Source organism: Acartia tonsa, chromosome 9 (assembly GCF_053477335.1).
Source record: "Acartia tonsa isolate MP-2025a chromosome 9, ASM5347733v1, whole genome shotgun sequence".
NCBI classification, from domain to species: domain Eukaryota; kingdom Metazoa; phylum Arthropoda; class Copepoda; order Calanoida; family Acartiidae; genus Acartia; species Acartia tonsa.
In genome coordinates, this window is record NC_137268.1 from 26,217,431 (window position 1) to 26,242,326 (window position 24,896).

General features: G+C 31.8%; 1 protein-coding gene across 1 annotated transcript in view; it reads left to right on the plus strand.

The window, feature by feature from the left end:
* LOC145328638 (uncharacterized) overlaps nucleotides 1-23,178 on the plus strand; it is a 33,041-nt gene extending 9,863 nt beyond the window's left edge. Inside the window, exons 6-13 of the mRNA XM_080172401.1 lie at nucleotides 324-376; nucleotides 765-924; nucleotides 1,313-1,428; nucleotides 1,818-2,005; nucleotides 2,549-2,649; nucleotides 21,790-21,861; nucleotides 22,155-22,364; nucleotides 22,683-23,178. Of these exons, the coding sequence (XP_080028527.1) occupies nucleotides 324-376; nucleotides 765-924; nucleotides 1,313-1,428; nucleotides 1,818-2,005; nucleotides 2,549-2,649; nucleotides 21,790-21,861; nucleotides 22,155-22,364; nucleotides 22,683-22,799 (1,017 nt within the window). The 3' untranslated portion in view covers nucleotides 22,800-23,178. The remainder of the gene's footprint in view (nucleotides 1-323; nucleotides 377-764; nucleotides 925-1,312; nucleotides 1,429-1,817; nucleotides 2,006-2,548; nucleotides 2,650-21,789; nucleotides 21,862-22,154; nucleotides 22,365-22,682) is intronic.
* Nucleotides 23,179-24,896: the final 1,718 nt, after the last annotated feature.

The following is a 24,896-nucleotide window of genomic DNA, read 5'->3' on the forward strand; positions in this document are numbered from 1 at the left end:
TAAAATCTTGAGGGTTGAAATTAGAACTAAGGTTACTTGTTACGACGCCCCTAGACGCCTCTAAACACATAGACAGAGAGATGTCATATTACTTTTCTGTAAAGATATTCAAAGATGCAGGGAATGGGCAATGAACAAAAAATAATCTAGCTAAGTAGGTTAAATATTTAGGGGAAAGGGATAATAAGCAGTTTCAATCGTACGATTGTAGTCTGTAAAAGACACCTAAAATTTTAAAATGAATAGTTTTAAAATTACATTTAATTAAAATTAAAAAATACATTTCAAAATAAATGATTTTATTATTTGAATCATACTTTTAGGAACCCATATTAGAAGATTTACACGACTTGTACAGGAAAGAAGATAATTCAAAGTAAGTTTTTTTTGTTAAAAATTAAGAGATTAGAAATTAATTCTTTTCTTAAATTTTAATTTTAATAACATAAAGAAAAATGTAAATCCTAACCTAAATATAATACCAGAAAATAGTCTCAAACTTTCCTTAGATATTTATACAGTTTGAAACAAATTCGGATCAGCAATTTACGAGATCTTGGCTTGGGACAAAAAATCTATATTAATTACTAGTGGTTAGGCTCCTGACAGTTAGGTGCAGAGAGGCGGTAGAAAAATAGCTTAAAACCAAGGGGACCTTATGAAGCTTACCTAAAGTATACAACCCAATCGGTTTAGTATAGTTATTGAGATCTTAAGCTTTAGACATTATATAAACGGATAGGATAACCTTTTTTTCTTTTCAGGGACACCAGTTATGCAGAATACAATGTGAACTCCGTGTATAATGCCTATCCCTCTACAGGACTGCCAGCAGGACTGCCTGCAGCCTCCAATGGCATCCCAGCAGCCTCCAGCGGCCTTCCAGGGCCACAGTACCCTGCCAATGTTCTTTCTGGTGGAAAGGTATGTTTATACAGGTTCATTAATTTAACGGTCAGGCATAGGGCAAAAGATATTGGATATGACTGGTCAGATTGGGTTGTTCTAATAATGAAAAGCGTCATTTGGAATAATAATTTATCAAATCGTTTTAAAGATAGTTTTGCACCGATAGTAAACTGAAAATTAAAGGAATAAGTACAATTTTGGTAGACAACTAAAAAGGTATTAATCTTTTGATTTATTCTTTGTGGAAAATTGTCTATAATACGATACGAATACGATACATAATTTTCTGTATTGCTGAGAACTGGTTCTTATTCAGCGGATATTAATCGTATTCATACTAATAAAAGACTAAAATTCAATGTTTACAATTTTTTAAGGTCTTGAGTATGTTTTTTTTCTGCAGGTACAGTCAGTAATGGAGTATGAAGAAGGATGGACTGGGCATTTGTTTCCAAATCAACAACAAAATCATCTGACACCACAACAAAAGTATCAGCTGGAAGTGGAACAGTATAACAGGTAAATTTAGGTAGGGATGGGACATTGGACGGTGAATTATACTGGTACCATAAGCTTTGTAATCTTATTCATTGAGTACTTTTATTAAATTTTTATTAATTCCAAACTTTAAGTTTACAAACAATTGAACAAATATTTTAAATCTACAGAAAGGGTAATATTACTTATTATCATTGGGGTCATATCAATTTATTGTTCACTGTCTTTTCCTTTAAACGGACAAACAAACTAAAAACATTGCTTTTTTTATAATAGGACTCGCGGCTGTGCACTAAGCCTATGGTCTGTATCAATATTTCAAAACAGGCAAAACCTAAAGGATGGGCCGTATAGGATATTTTTTTATCTTTACTCTATTGAATTAAATTATTTGAATATTTATTCTTTAGGCACTACCAGCAAAAACTTGCAGAATATGAGAAGCACATAGCCCCGTACAAACAACAGCAGCAGCCAGAGTCACAAATTCAAAATGGCGGACAAATTCAAGATGGAGTCTACACCGTGGAGGCCAAGGTCGCGCTAACCGATGACAGATTTGGAAATGAAGAACTGATACAGCAGTACAATTATAAAGGTTTGTTTTAAAATATTCTTCTATAATTACTTTTGAAAATTATATGTTAAAATGCTATTTCTTAGCTTTTAATGCTCAAAAAATCCCTAATATCTTTAAGTCTTTGGACGGCTATTTTTTAGCTCCCTCCATGACCCCTTTCCAAAACAGAGCTTTAGATGCTATCTGTAATACAAAGTAGAAGCTTAAGATATCCATAATCGCTAAACCGATTGGACTCTACTATTGATTGACGGAATATACATTATACACACTGGTCCTGCGGTGGTTTTTAAGCATTTCTCAACATCCCAAATATTAAAAATGATCCCCCAAACTTAGTTTTGTAATTAATGGCAAGTATTGTGGGTGGGAGAATCCCCACGACACAATGGGGTAAAGCCCAGCGGGAAAAATACCTCCCCCCCTCAAACAAGAACGATATTTCATTAAGAGGCTATGGTCGAAGCCGCTAGTTAACAATAAAGGGAGGGGAAAGAAGACAAAAATAATCTTACCAACATTTCTTAATTCATTTTGTTAGTAAATTGTTTATATTTTTAGAACCTATAGATGGCATTGAGAAATTATTTTTACAAGAACAAGAGCTACAAGGTCCAGAGCAGCCAGCAGCTACTCCTATCATTTATCAGGCAGGATCCCAGGTATATACAAGGACAGATAAATAGAATATGTAGAAAGATAGATAGTAAGATAGTTAGATAGATGTACAGACAAACAGATTATTTTGGTATGTATATATATATTATTTCGCAGCCGGCTGTGAAAAACACTTTCAAAGCCGAAAAAAGATGAAAATATATGTTGACACTTTTGAACCCCTTTTTACTAAAAATAAACTCCTATAAAAAAATTGAGGATACTAAAACCCTTTTTTCCTTCCAAAATTAACCCCTTGAAAAAAACTGAAAATATATGTAATTCGGCTGCAGGATATCTATCTATTAACACTTAATTTTTTTTATGAAAGAAATATTTTTTAAGGCATAAAATCACCAAACTTTCCAAATTGAAAATCAACTTTTCTTCAATTAGGTTCGGTCCGTCTGTCCTTATATTCTTTTTGCTAATATAGACTCAACAGTCGGGCACCTTGCCGCTCCTTAACAGATTTGGGGGAGAGGAGGGGGCGTTCAACGCCCATCCCCCCTATTTTCTCATATCCTGTTAGAGCAAGAGGACTAAAATTTTTATAATAAATTAGATAGATAGATAGATAGATAGATAGATAGATAGATAGATAGATAGATAGATAGATAGATAGATAGATAGATAGATAGATAGATAGATAGATAGATAGATAGATAGATAGATAGATAGATAGATAGATAAATAGATAGATAGATAGATAGATAGATAGATAGATAGATAGATAGATAGATAGATAGATAGATAGATAGATAGATAGATAGATAGATAGATAGATAGATAGATAGATAGATAGATAGATAGATAGATAGATAGATAGATAGATAGATAGATAGATAGATAGATAGATAGATAGATAGATAGATAGATAGATAGATAGATAGATAGATAGATAGATAGATAGATAGATAGATAGATAGATAGATAGATAGATAGATAGATAGATAGATAGATAGATAGATAGATAGATAGATAGATAGATAGATAGATAGATAGATAGATAGATAGATAGATAGATAGATAGATAGATAGATAGATAGATAGCACTTCGGGGCTAAAAAACTGGTTTTAATCTAATAATTGTACATTCTATATCCGCGGAAAGCAGTTTATAATACGATGAAAGAAATAACTATTATAACCCTCCGTCCCCTTTCAACTTTTAAGTACTCCACTTTTAAAAGCAAAGCTTTTCTACAATTAGGGTCGGTCTGTACGTACGTCTGGAACGGATAGCTTTTTTCGTTAATTTAGGCATGTTAGAATTGTCCTATCGATTTCAAACTTTACATGGTGATTACTGTAGGTACGATTTAGAAAGCGTAGAAACTCTATAATGTCCGTACGTTCATTTTAAACATGTTGATTTTTAACTTTTTTAACAACAAATTTCTATCAGATAAAATTATCCGACTGATCTAATCTTTTGAATACTGATTCCTAAGACAACAAAATACAATGTTATAAGCAAATCATCTCTATAATAAACTCCTAAAAACGTAAGTATGTCCTTAAACATTATCCTATTTTTAAGCAGTTTTCAACAAGTTTACCTACAATTTTGATTCGACATTTATACATTTATGTTTTGATTTTTCAGTTCTGGCACTTTACAAGTGTTAATGTTCGTTTTTCCTACCGTTGTAGAGTTTCGCTTTTATGGATGTTGTCATCCTTGTTACAATTGACTTTTAACAAAAAAAGCAAAGCCCCACCATATTTTTAGTGTCAGTCCGTCCGAACTCCGTCTGGAACGGATAGCTTTTTTTGTTCATTTATGCATTGTCTTATCGATTTACACAATTTATAAAGCATAGCTACTCTATAATCTTTACTAGAATGTCCGTACGTATATTTTAAACATGCTGATTTTTTAACTTTTTAAACAACTAATTTTATGTTATATAATTGTCCTTAAACATTATCCTGTATTTCAGCAGTATTTTGATAAATTTAGTTATAATTTTGATTCGTCTTTTATACATTTACAATCTGATTATTCAGTTCCAAACTCTAAAAATTTCAATGTTCGTTTGTCCAACTGTTTCAGAGCTTCGCTTTTATGGATATTGTCATCCTTGTTTTTACAGAAAAAGAACTTTCAATAGCTAAGTGGGTGGGAGATATCTGACACCTTTTTTCCAACAAATGTTCCCTTGTTAAGTTTAACCAATTAATTATATTACTTTCAACACATATTTTCATTTTTCTAGAAATATAGATATTTTTTAAATCTGAAATAGCTAGATTTAAAAAAAATAAAATATAAAAAAGACAGCCATGTCGATAGACAAATAGAGAGATAGAGGACAATTAAAGTGTTAAAAGATAAACAGACAGATAGATAGAAAGATGGATAGACTTTTGTGATGGGAGGAGGAATGTCTTAACCTCATAAACCCCAGAATAAGTTTCTGTGACCTATTTAAAGTCACCCTGAAAAATAAAGGAATATTATTTATAAAAAGATATATTGGTTGTAGGTAGGAAGGGAGTTGGATGGGTCAGGGGGTGGGGGTGGAAAGGGGGTAATCGTTATTTTTAGCTCGCTGCAAGTTTCATTTTATTAGAGAACACGAAAATCTGATGTAAAAGCCAAGTAATAATATGTGCATAGTAAGGTCGGCACTAGGCAGTTTCAATTTCAAATCTTTATAGTTAAGAGTCCCTTTAAAACAACAAAATTTTAAAGCAGTATGTTCATATGAAGTATATACAAAAAAATGTTTTTATTGAACTTTAAAAAATCATAACCGGACATTACTGCACAAGAAATAGTTTTACTTAACCTAATACCAAATCATATGGGTCCTAACCATTTTCAAACAGGCCTAAAATAATGATCCAGATGTTAGGACATACATTCCCTATTTATCAAAATTTTTGCTTTGACAATGTTTCATGGTACAAAAGTTAATAGTTGTTTAATATAGTCTAGGCATTAGACTTTATATACCACCATCCTAATAGATTTTTAAAATCGAAGTTTTCTATAATTAGGGTCGGTTCGTCCTTCTGTACGTCCGGATCAGTTAGCTCTTTTTGTTCATTTAGACATTGTCCTATCGTTTTCAAACTTTGCATGATGATTCCTATGATAGTAAGGTACGATTCAAGATACGTATAACTCTATAATTGTTACTTGAAAGTCCGTACTTTCATTTAAAACATTCAGATAATTAATTTTTAAAAGCGAAACTTTTCAATAATTAGGTTAGGTCCGTCCGTCCTTACTCTAACCGTTAGCTCTTTTCATTAATTTGGACAGGATAAAATTGGCTTATTGTTTTTAAACTTTGCATGATGATTACGATGATGATATAGTTAGGTATGATTCAGAAAGTACAGCAACTGTATAATCGTTATCAGAATGTCTGTACGTACATTTATTTTTAATTTTTTTACTACAATATTTCTTGTGATTTATTTATCCTATTCGTCTGGTTTTTAGAATACTGATTCCTAGAACAACAAAATACATTGTTATAATCGAAGCATCTCTATAATCAAGTCCTAAAAATGTAAGTATGTCCTTAAGCATTATCCTGTATTTAAGCAATTTTCTTCCAATTTTGTTTATGCTTATACATTTACACTCTGCTTATACAGTTCTTGCACTTACCCCATAATGCGTAATTTTTATATGTGGCATGAGAAGACCTTTCTATAGACATCTTAACCAGGTTTCTAACACAATCCTAGCCAATTTGGCAAAAAAAAGAAAGGCCTGTCAAACATCAAGAACTAGGCAGAGCTGTCATGTCTCAGTGTATGATGGTTCTGTCTTTTTTTTTTCTTCACAAGGGCTAAATCTCGAGCTTTAGTACTCTGGAGAGGTGAGTAGATTCAAAATTCAATGTTGATTAACTCATTGTTATTGCTTGAGCAATAGCATGAATTGTGTTACTTAAAAGCGAAGCTTTTCTATAATAAGGGTCGGTTTGTCTGTCCGTCCGTCTGTAACAGTTAGCTGTTTTCGTTAATTTAAACAGGATAGATTTTTCCTATTGATTTTTAACTTTGCAAGCTGATTCATATAACAGTTAGGTACGATTAGAAAGCGCAGAAACTCTATAAACGTTACCAGAAAGTCCGGACGTCAATCTAAAACAAGCTGATTTTTAAATTTTTTTTCACAACAAATTTTTGAATGTTAAAATCATCCTTTTCACCTATTTTTTTAATACTGATTCCTATTACAACAAGGTATATGTTATAAGCGAAACATCTTTATAATCAAGTCCTAAAAACGTCAGTATGTTCTTAAACAGTATAATGTATTTAATCAATTTTGCAACAAATGTACTTACAATTTTGTATAGACATTTGTATTAATTCAGTTTATTCAGTTCTGACACTCTTCAAGTGTTAAAGTTTGTTTGTCCTTCCATTTCAGAGCTTAGATTTTATGGATGTTGTCATTCTTTTTATTGGTTTTTGACCAAAACTATAGGATTTATATTGAAAAAAGTAAAGCGATTGTTATTTTAACACCCTTTTTATATTTATGTCCATCCGTCTGTATCTGTATAAAACTGGGGGGAACATAAATTTCTCGGCTGCTATTCAAGTTAAAGAGCCTAAAAATTTCATAAGAATGCCCTATACCGATGAGCTCCAGTTTATAATATTTAGCTCTGAGAGTCATTTGATTTATTTTGGAAATTTTAAATTACCTAGCTGCTATTCTAGATAGATAACCAATTTGTTTGATTAAAAATTTCTTAATCGATGAGCATCTACTCTCTACTCTACTCTGTACGTCAGTCTGTTGGAAATGCTCTGATGGTCATTTGATTTGTATTGGATTTGTAAAGTTGTTTTGTCCGTTTGTCTTTACATCCTTCCTATGAAGCAGAAAGCTTCGACTAATTCTTAAACACATGATAGTTATTTCTGGCATCATATTATAAAAAGCTTTCTGCGGATTTGTAGAAAACTGGATATAGTAATGAGATAGATATTTAGATAGATAGATAGATAGATAGATAGATAGATAGATAGATAGATAGATAGATAGATAGATAGATAGATAGATAGATAGATAGATAGATAGATAGATAGATAGATAGATAGATAGATAGATAGATAGATAGATAGATAGATAGATAGATAGATAGATAGATAGATAGATAGATAGATAGATAGATAGATAGATAGATAGATAGATAGATAGATAGATAGATAGATAGATAGATAGATAGATAGATAGATAGATAGATAGATAGATAGATAGATAGATAGATAGATAGATAGATAGATAGTTAGATAGCTAGATAGATGGATGAATAAATAGTTAGAACGGTAGATAGAAATATAGATACATAGATAGATAGATGGATTAATCATTACTTGGACTTTTTTAACCAAATTAGTTTTTTAGGTTTTTGATAATTAAAACAACCCCCTTAAGTTAATCATTACAATAAAATACAATTTTAAAATCATTAGTGTTTAAATATGCATAAATATGACGTTTTTACTGACAATTTGGTTGAGTTTACTCAAAGCATATTGCATGTTGACAATAAAATGATTATAACTTAAGTTCTATTTGAGATAAATTAATGAAATAAAAAGTGTATTCAATTTGATTATGCTGAGAAGTCACTTATTGGTTTTAAAAAATAATAAACCTTTTTGATTGGGGGGGGGGGGGGCGTTGAGTATCGAAATAAAGAAACCAATGTAAATTTCTTTTTTTTCTGATGGGTTTTAATGATTCATAGAGCAGCAAAACTGTTTTTAGAGAATAACCCTTTGTCTGTCTGTCCCTCCCCTTGTCTGTCCATCTGTCTAACTGCCTCTTTTTCGGATTTCAATGATTCATCTAGCATAGCCTAATTCTAATTAGTTAATACATGTATGAGAGCTCTATCCTGTCTCAATAACTTTTTTTTCCTAAGTAAAAGTTGTACAGTACAGTTGTACAGAATAAGATTTTTTATTAAAGTCTCGAAATTGAAATAAAAAAAAACAGCTGATCATTTTTGTGGATTTTTTTTAAATTTACTTTTTTACCCAAATTTTCATAGTTTTTCCCCAAAAAATTCACAATATTCTCACATTTCCAGCTTAGGTATTCTAAATTTATGCAAAAAAAGTATAATAGATGACATCTATAAAAAAGATCCATAACCTCAATTTACTATTCTAAGATTAGTAGGTAAAACATAGATCCTGGATGTGATAAAAGGATCATCTGAGGTTCCACCAAAGAAGTTTAAACAAATCAGAATCAGCAATGATTTTGTACAATGTTTTCATTGTAGTATTGACAAGTAAATCACTTCTAGATACCAAGCATATGGAGGCCTGGTAAAATTATTTCATTACTGAAACCAGGGAAACCTGACAATCAGGGTTCCAGCTACTGCCCTGTCACACCAAGATTATGCCAGTGATAGACCATTAACATCTATGCTAAGCAAGCAAGTTTCTCCTGTCAACCAAAACACAAAATCCCTCTACATGACAAATCTGATCCCACCACCCTCTAAACACCAAATGAAAAACAGGATTTCCCAACTAGATCTGTCTGAAAAGACCTACAGATCCAGACTTAAGGTGATACACACAGAATCTATCAGAAATACCAACAGAAACTAAAATGACAATAAAGATCTAAACATACCAGCCCCATCCATCAGAAAACATGAAAACTCATTACCCAGAACAGCTACAACCACCCTGGCTCAGTACTTTCAGGTTACAATGTTTACCTAAATACCTTAAAGGCCAGAGTAAACAAGAATCTGGTGCAGTTTGTGTCTGAAACTGGCAAGAATTTTACACAACCACCATCATTTTAACTGCAACCACAACCCATCAACACCTAGATACCTTTGAAAGCAGCCACAATACTGAACTGACTGTTTCCAATGACGATGAACAGCAACAGACAATAACAGAGGAACTATTTTGACATCAAGTCAGCAAGGAATCAATATTAAGCAAGATAACTTTTCAATATTACAAGGAAAACTTTATACAGAATCATTGCTGATTCTGAAGCATGTTAGTTTCAACTTCATTGATGGAACCTCAGAGGGACATCTTTATACAGCCAGGAACTATGCTATAACAATTCATGAGGCATGTACGAGGGACATGAAAAGTGAGTATTTTTTTGTGTTGACTACCAAAACAAACTTAAGTTTTATTTAATTGTTTAGACATTAATTCAAATAACAACTTCAAATAACTCTTACCAAACTTCTAGACTACAAATCTTAGATTAGTCAATTGATTCTGTAAGATCTTGTTATTGATGATAACATAATCTTTGGTTCAGCTGTCATCTATTATGCTTTTCTTTGAAAAAAATTAGATTAACTAAGCTGTAAATATGAGAACATTGTGATTTTTTGGGGAAAAAGTATGAAAATTTGAGGAAAAAAGTAATTTTTAAAAAAATCCACAAAAATGATCACCTGTGATTTAATGAAAGTTATGGGCTGAACTGTCATACACTCCCGGTCATAGAAATATATGTCTTGTCATATGTAACTCAAAAAAAACCTGTTTCCTATCCAGGACACCGGTGCTTAGCCGTTTTTTGCCTATTTTCAGGGCAAATTCATCATTAATTATGTAGGAATCAACTTTAAAAAAAAAATGTTTTTGGTTTACTTCATGGTAAATGATAGCAATAACCATTTTAAAATTTCTAGTACCAGCCACTAAACAGCTAGAAACGGCTGAACGATGAAGAAGAGTATTATGTTTAGATAGGGCTTGTTACATGTCTTTGGGAAGGTTTTTAGAGGTGCTGAGCTCAAAAATACCAACAAGAATTGTGACGGACCATCCATATGGCAAAGAGGAAACGGCTCAAAACAGCTGGCAGCGATCAGGAGTATAATGTGTAGATAGGGCCTGTGACATGCCTTTGGGTAGGTTTATAGGGATGCTGTGGCAGCTGGGATACTCAGAAAACAGCTGGCAGCAGTCAGGAGTATTATTTGTATATAGGGCTTGTGATGTGTCTTTGGGTAGGTTTTTAGATGTGCTGAGCTCAAAAATCCCAACAGGAATTGTGATCGCCCATCCATATGGCAGCTGAGAAATGGCTGAAAACGGCTGAGCTCAAATATATCAATAAGAATTGTAACTAACTATCCATGTGGCAGCTGGGATTAGGCTAAAAACAGCTGGCAGCAGTCAGGAGTATTAATTGTAGATAGGACTTGTGATCTGTCTTTGGGTAGGTTTTTAAGGGTGCTGAGCTAAAAAATAACAATAAGAATTGTGACTGACCATCCATATGGTAGCTGGAACAGCTACAGCTCAGCTGTTTGCCATGTTTTGTGGAAAATTAAGGATATGTAAACATCAAGCTTATCTACAATCAAAACTTTTAGATTTTCATAGCCATTTCTTCAGCCACGCAAGAAATACCACGCTTTAACTGCTGAAAGACTGCCACAGGTAGACCCAATACCTTAAATTTGAAGCCTTCAGCTTCTATAACAAAAAAGTTCTAGGCATTTTAAAATGACATTTTATGTACAATGAAAATTTGAAAGAATTTTAATGCTAATGTTAGAAATTTTGAAATTAAACTACATGGTCTAGAAACAAAATTATAAGCTTATTTTTGTCATAAATTTAGATTGCCAGTAACTATTCATATTTTTACAATAAAAATACCCATTTTTATAGTCAAAATCATTAAAAAAATCAAGTTTAACTTGCATTGTACCGAATGTACTGTAGCCAATCAGAAGGCTGAATCAGCTAAGCAACCAATCACAGCTGAGCTTGTATTAGTTTACCCCTTTGTTTCCGCTATGATTTTCGTTTACAAATGCAATTAAAATCGAATATTTTTCATAGATTTTGACTATGAAATGTGATGTTTTTATTATAATAATGTAATCAGTTACAGGCAATCTAAGTTTCTGACAAAGATAAGGTTATAATTTTGTGTCTAGGCGACGTAATTTAATATTGTTTTTTCTTTAATGAGCATTGGAAATCTTTCAAAATATTCATTGTACATAAAATGCTATTTTAAAATGCCTTGAACTTTTTTGTTGAAGGCTTTAAATTTGGGTATTGGGTCTACTTGTGGCAGTCTTTCAGCAGTTAAAGCGTGGTATTTCTTACAGGCGTCCTTTAACTTTACTATTGTTGATATTTTCAACAATATAGGGTTAAAATGTTAACCCATTAGTGACGAACCGGGTATTAAAACCTGGTTCCGAAAAATGGAAAAAAAAACCGGTTTCCGGCTTCATAATTGCATCATTCTCAGTATGAATCCCCCCTCTACTACCCTGGCTTTCATTTCCCCCTGGAGCAGGCAGTTTAGCTTACTTCCGTTTGCCGGTATAGCTCAACAAAATTTGAAAATCATGAAAATTCAAAATACCCTTCTAACTTTTTTGTTTTTATAGTAAAGTCGCTGATTTTTTTCGTGAAATCTAATGTTTATTGACAAGTACATCTATTTGTGAATTCGTTTTATTCAAATTATTATTTTTTATATGATTTTTTTATCGTTTTTTTACACCCTATTATGACCCAGTTCGGCTTGGCCATAAATACCCGACTCAGTTTCGGTTTTTATTACCCGGTTTTAACTTTTCAACCAATTAAAATAACAGTTTACATCATTAGTAAGGGTTTGAGCCACCCTAATAACCCTAGTAATCTCTATATGTGTCACCCAATAGTTTTATGCTCAATTTCTGATATGTAACACCCAAATTTTATATGTTCTTTTTTTGTGTATGTCGGGTTTTAAAACTTCGACAAACGGGCTTTTTTACCCGAAACGGCGGCTGAAACCAGCTGAAACACTAAATTTGAAATAAATCGCTTAGTATATTACTTGTAGCTCTATAGATTACATGAGGTTGTGTAGTTTTCAATTACGGATCGTATCAAAGTTCTAAAAAGTGTTCATCTCACTTTGGGCGTTCAAAAATTACATTTTTCAATTTTTACTACAAAACCGGGTTTTAATGCCGGCGGAAACCGCCCAAAATGGGTAATAATGCCTGGTTGGTATTTATGGCCAGGCCGAAACGGGTTTTTTTGCAACTTTCCTGTGCACGCCACTAGAAAAACAAAAAAATTTGAATTCCGTTTTTACCATTATAAAGCTTCCCTGAGATTTTCAGCTCGATTGGCCCATAAAAGTGGCGCTCGGCACTAATGGGTTAATTGAAAAAGTTTGATAATGAAGATTTATATTATATTTAATTGTTAAAATTATAAAGAAAAACCTGGAAACAGTAAAAAACTGACTTTTTTTTATTGAGGCAGGGAAAATTTTGTCAAATATTTGAATAAAAAAACAATATATAACAAAATGAATTATATTTAATAAAGTCACAAAGGGGCTTAATGAGTTTAGAAAATTTTTCATTTACTAATCATGTCAGTTAAACTCCATTATACAGAATACAGTGTAAAGATGTTCTCGTTTTAATTTTAGGTAATTTCAATTGCATTTTAATACCTTTTAATGTTTTATTTTTTGAAACATCATTTTATAAAATGTTATTGATTTTTGAAGTTATATGTTAGAATGTTTTTAAATTTTGTTAACATTTTGTTTTAAATGTAGAAAATTGGTAATTCTAAACATTCAAAAAATGATTTTATTAAATTTTCATCACTTAAATTGCATGTTTGATGAAATTTTCAACTGATAATTCAAGAAAAATCGTTTAAGTTTTATTATATTTTACTTTGAATTGTTAAAAAAATATATTATTGCCAAAAAAGGAGAAGTTATGCCTTCCTCAAAAAAAGACCTAAAACATGATTTAAGTAGTGGTACTAAAAAAGATTGCGAACTTTTGCAATTTTCTTGCAAAAAAAATTTTCTCAAATTTTAAAAATAGCAAAGGGTGTCATTAGACGTACTTACAGATACAATTGCTAAGTCATTTCGGCCTAACACTAAAATAAAGTTTTTACATCTGAGGGTGGAACAGTGCATTTTTAAAAAAGGTAGTGAAAAATTTCGGTATTATCCTCTAACCTAACCTAAAATAGTTATTCGTTGGGGGGGGGGGGGGGGGGGTGCAAATTGACATTTTGTGAGAAAATTTCACCAAAAATATTAAAATTTTTAACCCCAAAAAATCAGTTTTCTCCATTTTAACCAAAAACGGCCAGGAGGCCCCGGGTTTTGCAATAATAATATCAATATGCAACATGTATTATGTATAAAACAGTTTTCACAACCTGGGGCTTCCCGGCCGTTTTTGAGTAATTTAGCATTTTACATTGCATGGTTTGAACAATTTCGTTCTTGTTAATTTCAAAGTTTCCCCCGTTAGAGGGGGAAAGAGTCATTTTAGAGCCCAAAGTCATCTCTGCAATGTTTTCAAACTTTTTGAGGCGGATCTTTCTTTACTTTTGCATAATTAGCCTCCGGCCATCCGTTACGCCGTTATTTGCCACCGTTTGCATGATTTTTAACGATTTTTGCGTGTTCTCGCGGTTTTAATGGACATTTAAGGGTTAAAGGAGTCATTAAATAAAGATGACATAAACATACTTTTATTTTTGCAATTAAATTTGCTAAGTTTCATGTTTTCTATAAAAATGCGTATTTATAGCCGGTTTTGGTCCAGCAGAAATTCAAATTTAGGAAATAATTATAATATTTGCAAATCTTATAAATGCGTAATTATGTTTATATTCTTATACAAACTTTAAATGAAGATAGCTAGACTTAGAGTAAAGGTATTAACACAATTAAACAAATTATGCCTTAAAAACCGGTTTTTCCAAAGTACCTATTATTGGAAGATTTTTGGATCATTACCAATTTAAAGAGTGTGCAAAAATGTGTGCATTTTTTAAAATCAAATTGCGCAGCTTGTGTTAATAGTAGAAAAATAGTAGAAAATACCATAAAAATTTTCATAAACTCTAGTTTTTGGAAATATATGTATCATATTCATGCTATTTGTATGATAGAAGCTACATTGGAAAATATGAGAAAGGTTGAAAAGTTTTAAGTAAGTTGGGATATTTTACCACGTAGCTCCTAAACTATACGTAGCACAGGAATATTTCTTAAACACCCAAAAACTAGAGTTTATGATGATTCTAACAATATGCATAACATTTTTCTACTATTAACACAAGCCGCGCAATTTGAATTTTAAAAATATACACATTTTTGCATATTCTTTAAATTGGTCATGATCCAAAAATCTTCCAATAAAAGGTACTTTGGAAAAACCAGTTTTTAAGGCATAATTTGTTTAAAATCGCTAAATATTTTTTTCTTATACAAATTGCCCCAACCCAGTAAAGAAATTAACCCTTACAGATCGGGAGGGGGGGGGGTCATATTGACCCCCCCCCTCTATTTTTTCAATGTCATTTTTTTTGTAGGTAAGATAGAGAGTTGTGACTTCATGACTTTTTAAGTTTAGTAATTATACGTCGGCAAGAGTTGATTTTATTAGGATATCTGGTCTGTGTCGGTCGTGGTGTCCGGTCAAAGTCGGTTGGGTAGCACAAAAATTAAAAAAAATTCTAAATAAATCTTAATTTCTACATTATGACTTTGTATATAAGGTAGAAACCTAAATTTTTACTGATATATCAATGACCTTATGAGAAAAGTGGTGTTATGACCATTTGACCGCACCCTGACCAACTTTATGACCGATTTTTGTCCGGCTTTTACTACAGACATATATCATGAATATTGTGGCTTCTATTACAGCTAGAGACCTATAATTTTTTTTGGTAAATCCTTGAGCAATAATAAACAGATAAAATTATTAATAGGCGCCGCCAACCGCCGTTTTACCGCCGTAACCGCCGTAAATGGCGGTTTCCGTTATTTGCCGTTTTTTGGCGATGATCAGAAAAAGAAATTTTTTTTGTTATGAAAAATAAAAGTTCGTCCTAAAATTTGGTCATCCTAGCTCAAAATTGGCCGCTCTACAGCTGTTTTAAATTTAGCGGCTGGCCGCTAAAAAGCGGCTAAGGAGCGGCCTGACCGCTATGACTAGAAAAAGTAATTTTCTCTAAAAATACACATGAACCACCAGAAAAAAAATTTACGTCTTTATCTGTAACAGAAGCCGAGATAGAGGGGGGGGGGTCAATATGACCCCCCCCCCCAATCTATTAAGGTGGGAATAGGGGCCCGATCTGTAAGGGTTAAGATATAGATCATTAATTTCTGTCAATGGCAAATGGGTTATATTAAGCAATACTTTTGTCCTATAAAAAAAAACACCCTGTATAGTTAAAAGATAGATTGGTAGATAGATAGCCTAGATAGGTATTTTGATTGATCTGGTTAATTCCCAGCTATAATTTTCGTTCTACAGAAAAGGGAATTTAGTCCATTGTCTTATCCCTTGAGATCCATAGATATATCAACTTAAAGGGATAGTTGCATGAAGTGCATTTTAAAAAATTTATTGCAAGCAAAAGTTACAAGTATTCCATCAAACATATATGATATTGTATTACAGTAAATAACAAACAATTAGACATAACGAAATTAGTAGTCATGCTGTTATTTTTTATGAATATAGCCAGTTATATAAATAACATATATCACAAAAATACTATTTTAAGTCCTAATATTTTTAAACTACATGGTAGAATATTGAAATTCTTTCAAATGTATGCCCTATAAATGTAGTTTCACGAAATGCATTTGAACTTAATTTAGTGAACCGCAGATTTTTTCCTAGTTAATGGGTTAAGCTACATTTAAATAGCATATATTTGAAATGAATTCAATTTTCTACCACGTAGTTTTTAAAATATCAAGACTTGAAAATTGTCTTTTTGTGATATATGCAATTTAAAAAGACGATTTTCTAGTCTTGATATTTTAAAAACTACGTGGTTGAAAATTGAAATTCTTTCAAATATATGCCACATAAATGTAGTTTAAACATTTAACCAGGATAAAATATGCGGTTCACTAAATTAAGTTTAAATGCATTTCATGAAACTACCCCTTTAAACCATAGAACAGGAAAAATGATGCAGTTCACTAAATTCAAATTTAAAGGCATTTCGTGCAACTACCTTTTTAAAAAAAGAATTATATTTAACTCCATGCAGAAGCAGAGATTCCGTTGGACCAAAATATAGATATATAGATAGTAGATAGTTAGACATGTAGCTAAATAAATAAATAGATAGAAACAAAGCATATTCTATAGGTTTTCATTATAACAAGGATGACAACATTCATTAAAGTGAAGCACTGAAATGGTAGGACAAACGGACATTAATGCTTGTATAGTGTCTGAACTGAATAATCAAAATATAAATGAATAAGAGTCGAACCAAAATTTTAAATAAATTTGTTGAAAAACGGCTTGATACAGGATAATTTTTATGGACATACTTACATTTTATAGAGTTGCTTCGCTTATGATATTGTACTTTGTTGTCCCGGGAATCAGTATACCAAAAATCAGATCAATCGGATACTTAGATCACATAAAAGATTGTTGTTTAAAAAGTAAAAAAATCAACATGTTTAAAATGGACTTACGGACATTCTGGTAGTGATTATAGAGTTGCCTAACTACTACAGGAATAAATAGGACAAACATGCCTAAATTAACGAAAACAGCTATCTGTTACGGACGGACTGAATGGAACCACAACCCTCCAAAGAGAAGGGGGGGGGGGGTAAAGGAGTTATTACGCTCAAAATTATCCATAATTTCAAAACTTCTATTCTTACAGTTTGTTTAAGGCTATAACCCACTTGAAGTTATATCTTAATCTTTTAAAAATATATTTAGTCTTAGATAATTAGATAATAAACAAAGGTAAGTGGAAATAGTTGTATCTGCAGCAAAAGTTTTTAGTAGCTGCGCTTCTTTAATAAGAAAGTAAATCTCTAGATGTAGGGAAGACTGTACTGAGCATGTATAGCCACTATTTGAATAAAGCTGAAATAAAGTAGGGTTGCTGCGCTACTTTACTTCAAAAAAAGTATCCTATAATTGGATGATAATATAAATGTTTAAGTTAAGTTCAAATAGAAATAAAAATTTAACAATTATGGAACAATTTTAGCTGGAAAATAAAGATAAATAAATGATTTTAAAATTAGATGTTTTATAAATACAAATTATACAACTTTTTATTATAATAATTAAATGTGATTTTTTTTTGTATGTATACTATAACAATGGTTTAATGCTTTTTTTAAACACAATCTCTCAAAAGTACAGGTTCTATTGGCTATGACCCATAAGATAAGAAATTAAATTTTTTTTGTTTAAAGCAAAATATCTTGGAAATGGGATATCAAACTTCATAATCCATTTTTCTAACGTAACAAAAATTTCACAGCTAAAACATACAGATACTATATTACTTTTTACTTTATTTTTAGAATATAGTTTTTAGAAATGTCCTTTGGCCCCATGTATTGATATTTCAGGGATGATGTGGACGATAGGCTACATTTTCACTGGTACCCTAAGCTTTCTAACTACGTTATTTGTTTATTGATTTGAAACTTTTGGGTATTTTTATTGATTTTTTATATAATTGTATCAAACTTTTTAACAATTTATTTTAATGTGCAGAAGAGGTAATTTAGTTTATCATTATTGGAAATGTTGTTTGTAAATGTTGAGGATTATTTTATCCTCCCTATCCCTTTTTTCACACGGTTCATTTTGTGTTTTAGTATCAAATAATTCAGGAAAAAGGAAAAAAAAGAGAAAGATTTTGGTATTTTTATGAAAAAAGGTATAAACTATATTTTATTTCATAAATCTTTAATTTAGACCAAAACAGGTTTAAGGCTATTTTACCCAGAAATATAGATAAATACTTCTTCTTTTCAAATGTTAATTTTTAAAAATTTAACTAGTTATAATAAAAATGTTGTTACTAAGTACTGGATATTTATTCCTGGTCACTTTACTGTTAACTTCATCCATGAATATCTTTTAGGAAAAGTTTTTCTATTTTAGCCCCCCCGGGGAGTGTGTGAAATGTTTTTTTGACCTTTTTTTCCCACGTAATTAATTAAAGCATAATACTCATTTTTTTGTATTTATTTAAATTTTGATTTTTATTTATTTTTAACAGAATTTGAAAAGTTTTTTATGTATTAAAAATAGTTAAAGATATGTTTTTAAAAGGGATAGGGAAACATTTACTTTAGGATAATACATTTACTTTCTTTAGCATATAATTGTTGAATTAAAAATACATTTGTATCATTGCCATGCATAGTTAAGACTTTCAGGGAGTGGGAAGTCAGTAATCAAAACCATCCAATGACATCATTAAGATTCCTTGAAAATAATATTTGATAGAAATATTTATATATATTTCTATTATTATAAGAAACACTTTTGTGTAAGAATATTTTTTATTGGGTAACAGGAAACATTGGACGATTAAACTTGACATTTGTTGTGTGTCTTTAAAACTTTAAAACAGTGTGGTTGACAAAACAGCACAAACGTACACAACTTTTTGCTTCACTCCTATTATTTCACATACCCACTTTGGCAATTTTTTTTTATGCGTTAGCACTTAGCCTTTCCATGTTCTGTCTATAACACAAGAAACCAAAATATTTCTTTTCAGTGTACCCTTTTTATTACTTTACAACAGCTAGAAGTTTTGTAGTTATGAAGGAACACTTGGCAATAAATATTTGAGTTTAAAACAACAATTTGTTAAATATCTTACTTTCAATTTCTTATTAACTTATTAAACTTATATTTGTTCAGCAGTTATCGAGATCTTATGCTACACACTAACAGACATATGTTACTTGCTTAAAAAGATTTAGCATTTTACAATTATCCCGGGGCCTGTGAGAGATAGAAAAATAGAAATATAGAAATATAGATACATAGAAAGATAGATAGATAGTCCGTTTAATGGATAAATAGATAGATATATAGTCCGTTAGATAGATAGATAGATAGATAGTCCATTAGATAGATAGATAGTACGTTAGATAAATAGATAGTCCGTTAAATAGATAGATAGTCCGTTAGATAGATAGATATATAGTCCGTTAGATAGATAGATAGTCCGTTAGATAGATAGATTGATAGTCCGTTGGATAGATAGATAGATAGTCCGTTAGATAGATAGTTAGATAGATAGATAGATAGATAGATAGATAGATAGATAGATAGTCTGTTAGATAGATAGATAGATAGATAGTCCGTTAGATAGGTAGTCTGTTAGATAGATAGATTGTCCGTTAGATAGATAGATAGTCCGTTAGATAGATAGACAGATAGATAGTCCGTTAGATAGATAGATAGTCCGTTAGATAGATAGATATATAGATAGATTGTCCATTAGATAGATAGATAGTCCGTTAGATAGATAGATAGATGATTTTCTTTGTGAAAGAAATTTTTTTGTTGAAATCAGTCCATTAACAAGGAAGTTGAGTTTAGTGGTTCAGAGAGTCATTCTAGGTAAACTACGATATCAGATTTGTAATCTCCAATTAATATCCAGGTGAAAGGGAAAAAATTGGTTGAAATTGGTAAATAAACAAGAAAGTTGGATTTAATGGTTCAAATAGTTATTTTAGGTAAAGTACGATATCAGATTTGGAATATCCAATGAATAATAATCAAGAAAGTTAGGTTTAATGGTTCAAAGATTCCTTTTAGGTAAATTACAACCAAACTAGAAGCGATCATGACAAGTTTAGTGATTTTTTAACTTAATAATTTGAAAAATTTATTTTTATTGATTTTCCCTTATTTAAAAAAAATTTTCATTTTCCTCGAAATCTGAGAATGGTAATTAATCAAAGGAATTTATTGAAAAATATATGTGAAAAAATCACTAAAATTTCAAAAAATCTTGAAGCCGGCTGCAATTTTATATATGGAGTTTTACTATATAAATACTACTAGCGGCTTCGCCCCTAGCCTCTAGGGGCTTTGCCCTAAGAGGTTTGATCAACCTAATTTTACGTATTTTAGATTTAAAAAGAAAAAGTAAAAAAAATTTTTTTTTTTTTTTTGGGGGGGGGTATTTTTCATTTTTGGGGGGGGTTGGGGGTGTCCCACCCCCCAAGAAAATAGCTTAAAACCGTCACAGGACCAGTAGGTATATTCCCTGAAGAGTAGAACCCAATCGGTTCAGTGGTTACTGAGATCTTAAGCTTCAGACGGACAGACAGACGGACAGACGGACAGACGGACAGACAGACATCGTTCTACTTTGTATTATAGATAAGAAATTTTACTTAATAGCATATATTCTCTCTTTTTCGAAGCTACTTTTTTTCACAGCCGGCTTCAAAATAATATATGTATAGTTAGATATATTGGAGGTAGAGCTGGATCTTTAAATCATTTTAGTGGTGAGCCAGATCGGGGTGATCCAACTTTCCACCAATGAGAGCACAGCATTTTATGAAATACCGCGCTGTGATTGGCTGAAATTCGGCTCACCCCGATCTGACTCACCACTAAAATGATTTATAGGTCCAGCTTAGGTAATAATAGGTTTAAACACACACAGAGAAACATCCTACCTCTTATTACTTACTCCTTACTGAGGGCCTGTCCGTCTGTCTTTCACTCCGCCACAACGTAAAGGCACTTCAAGATTTCGTGATTTTTTAAATAGTTTCACTATTCGTGTCTGATCCAAGTTATGTTAACTTACAGTGCTGCGCCACTAGGAATTTAATATTTTTTGGTAATAAAATTGTTAATAATAGGTTTTTACATTTAATGGGCTGACAGACAACTGAATTAATTCAATTTACTGATTAGGGATCTACTATATTAATAACTAGCGGCTACGCCCCTAAAGGCCTCTTGGGGCACTTGAGGAGGGGGGAGTTGAATAAGATAACCCAATTTTTTATTTTAGATTTTAAAAGAAAAAAAAGTATTTATTTGCGGGGGGGGGGAGGAGGGGAGCACCCCGCCAACCCTTTTTAATTTTAGTTTATGAAATAAATTTTAATTTTTTTCTAGGGGCGATTTCTCTTAGGAGGGTGGTGGTAACTTACCCCAAAATAGTTAGCTTACCTTTCCGGGACCTATTAGAAGCTACCCTTTAAAGGAAAACCTAAATTGTCCCACGGTTAGTGGTATCCTTCGGCACAGACATACATTCAGTTACTTTATTATAATGATATTAACATTAAGGTTCAACAATCCACAGATGTGGGAGGACAGAACAAGGAGAGGATTGTTCCTGTCTATCCAGCTAACAGCCAGGTAAAGTCAGGGATAGGACAATGGACGTTAAAATGATTACAACCCCTACAAAGATAAACAATATTACCCCTTCTAAAGATTTAAATTGTTGGAAATGTTTAAATACTATTGTTTTTGAAGAAAACAATAACAATCTATAAAATCTTATCTAAAGTTTTTAAGCAAATTGATAAAAACGTGCCAAAGGACTTTATATTCAATCATTGGCCGTTAACGAGATCTTGACGGTCAGATATTTTCAAATTTCTTTTTTTATAAAAAAACCCGTGAAATTATCCATAATTTTTGCCCAGGTAAAAGTAGCGCCAGTATATCCTGCGAGTAGCCTGACGGCAACCGCTAACAGTCCCAAAACAACCGCCAAGCCGGCATCACGCCCGCAGCCGCCACAAAAAGAGGCGGAAATTATTCGCGGCCAATCGGCGGCCGAAGCGCCAGAATTTCTTGTTCACTCCGCCAAGTACGAGCTAATGAATCAGGAAATTGAAAATGAATTTGATATGGTTAGTTTTATTCATTTTTTGTACCGAAGCTACACTTTGATTAAATTTGTTAATCCGTGTGTAACGCTATGAGGAAGAAATGTGATTATCTGGGTTGCTATTTAAGATAGGCTGCTGATATTTTTGTAGAAATGCCCCTTATCAAAGAGCATCCATCATTCAACTTACTTTGTCCGTCAATCATGCAGCACGTTATTTCTTAAAGGTTTTGTACTTTAACATGAAAACTGATTTTAATCCAATGTATATTTATCGGTTTTGAAGCCATAATGATAAAAAACATTTAACACACCATAACTTTTATTTTGAATATTTCAGAATTCCTCACTGCTAGAGAACCAAGACTACCAAGACATAGATTATACAAGTGGTGGCCTGGTTTCATATCATATCTCTCTCACAAAGAAAAGAAAAAAGAAACAGCTGTTTAAATAGAAACCTCTATCTACCATATTTGTTATAATTAAGCAATAAGCATTGATAAGTTAAGATGGTTAAAGAATAAAATTTTAACAAAAGTGGTTGACAAAAATACTTATATTAAAAGACATTTTTAATAAGCATGGATTGCTACTAGAAAGCTATATCTACCATATCATCTATGGTAATTAAGTGATTTTGGCCGACTTACTATCGACATTCTGTTATCAAATATGAATAATTTAAGTCGAAGACTATATAATAACTAACTAGTCTTATAAAAATAAGATATAGGATGTGTATAAACTTTAAAATTTCTAATCCAATGTTTTTTTTGTCTATTTTGTAAATATGTATAATATATTTGTAATATAATTTATTTTTGTTATAAAAATTCTTTTTTCATTATATTAACTTATTTAAGTATTTAGTTATAAAAAAAACTTTTTTTCAAATGAATCAACTTGAAGGAATACTAAAGGGTGAGCAAAAAAAAATGCGTTCCTTTTTAAAATTCAAATTGCACGGCTTGTGTTAATGGTAGAAAAATGTTATGCATATCGTTAGAACCGCTTTGAACTCTATTTTTTTGAAATATAAGAACGATTCCTCTGCTACGTATAGTTAGGGAGCTACGTGTTAAAATGTCCTAACTGACGTAAAACTTGACTTGCGAGTAAATTTTAAAATATAACCAAAAATTAGAGAAGATATTTTGCAAAAAGAGATGCCTACATTTTTAAATTGCGCAGCTTGTGTTAATAGTAGAAAAATGTTATGCATACCGTTAGAACCGCTATGAACTGTATTTTTTTGGAAATATAAGAACGGTTCCTGTGCTACGCATAGTTTAGGAGCCAGATGGTAAAATGTCCCAAAATTTACTCGCAATTCAAGTTTTAAGTCAGTTGGGACATTTTAACACGTAGCTCCTAAACTATGCGTAGCACAGGAATTGTTTTTATATTTCCTAAAAATAGACTTCATAGCGCTTCTAACGATATGCATAACATTTTTCTACTATTAACACAAGCCGCGCAATTTCAATTTTAGAAAGGTACGCCTTTTTTTTTGCTCACCCTTTAACTAAACGAGGATGACAACATCCATATAAAAGCGAAGCTCTGAAATGGTAGTACAAACTAACATTTTTGTGACTTGATTATAAAGATGTTTCGCCTTTATCATTGTACCTTAATGTAATAGGAAATAATATTCCAAAAATCAGATATAACAGGATAAGGGGGGGGGGGGTAATGCAACCATCTCGTAATCAATGTATAAATGGCACTTTAAATTCGAATTTTGCTCTGAAATTATGCATTAGTAATCCTTGGTAGGTCTATTTTCCCTAAATAGAAAAAAAAGTTGAAAAAGTAACGGCTAACGGCTCAGCCGTTTAGCCGGTTTTTGGCTATTTTTAAGGCAAATCTGTCATAAATTACGTAGAAATCAACTTTTTGAAACATATTTTTGCTTTAAATCATGTGAAATGATGCAAAAAAAAAACATTTTTTAGATTTCTAGTACCAGCAACTACCGTTTTGGATCGGAAAAGAGCATTATGTGGAGAGAGGTTTTGTGATGGATTTCGCTTGAAAATACCCAACAAATGGCTAAACGGATGAGCCGTTGGCCGCTACTTTTCCAACTTTTTGTTCGATTTAGGGAAAATAGACCTACCAAGGATTACTCATGCAAAATTTCAGATCAAAATTCGAATTCTAAGTGCCATTTATACATTGATTACGAGATGGTTGCATTAAACCCCCCCCCCCCTTATATCACATAAAAAAGGTTAAAATTATATTTTTATTCATTGGACGTACCGACATTTTTGTAACGATTATGGAGTTGCTTTGCTTCGTAAATCGTACCTTACTGTTTTGGGAATAATTATGCGAAGATAGAAATCGATGATAGGGACAATTCCAACATGACTAAATTAACCAAATGAGCTAACCGTCACTGATTGACGTTACAGAACAACACTAATTATAGATACGCTTCGATTCTAACAATCTATAATACAAAGTAGAACGATGTCTGTCTGTCTGTTTGTAGCGAAGGATCTCGCTAACCGCTGAACCGATCGGGTTCTCCTTTACAGGG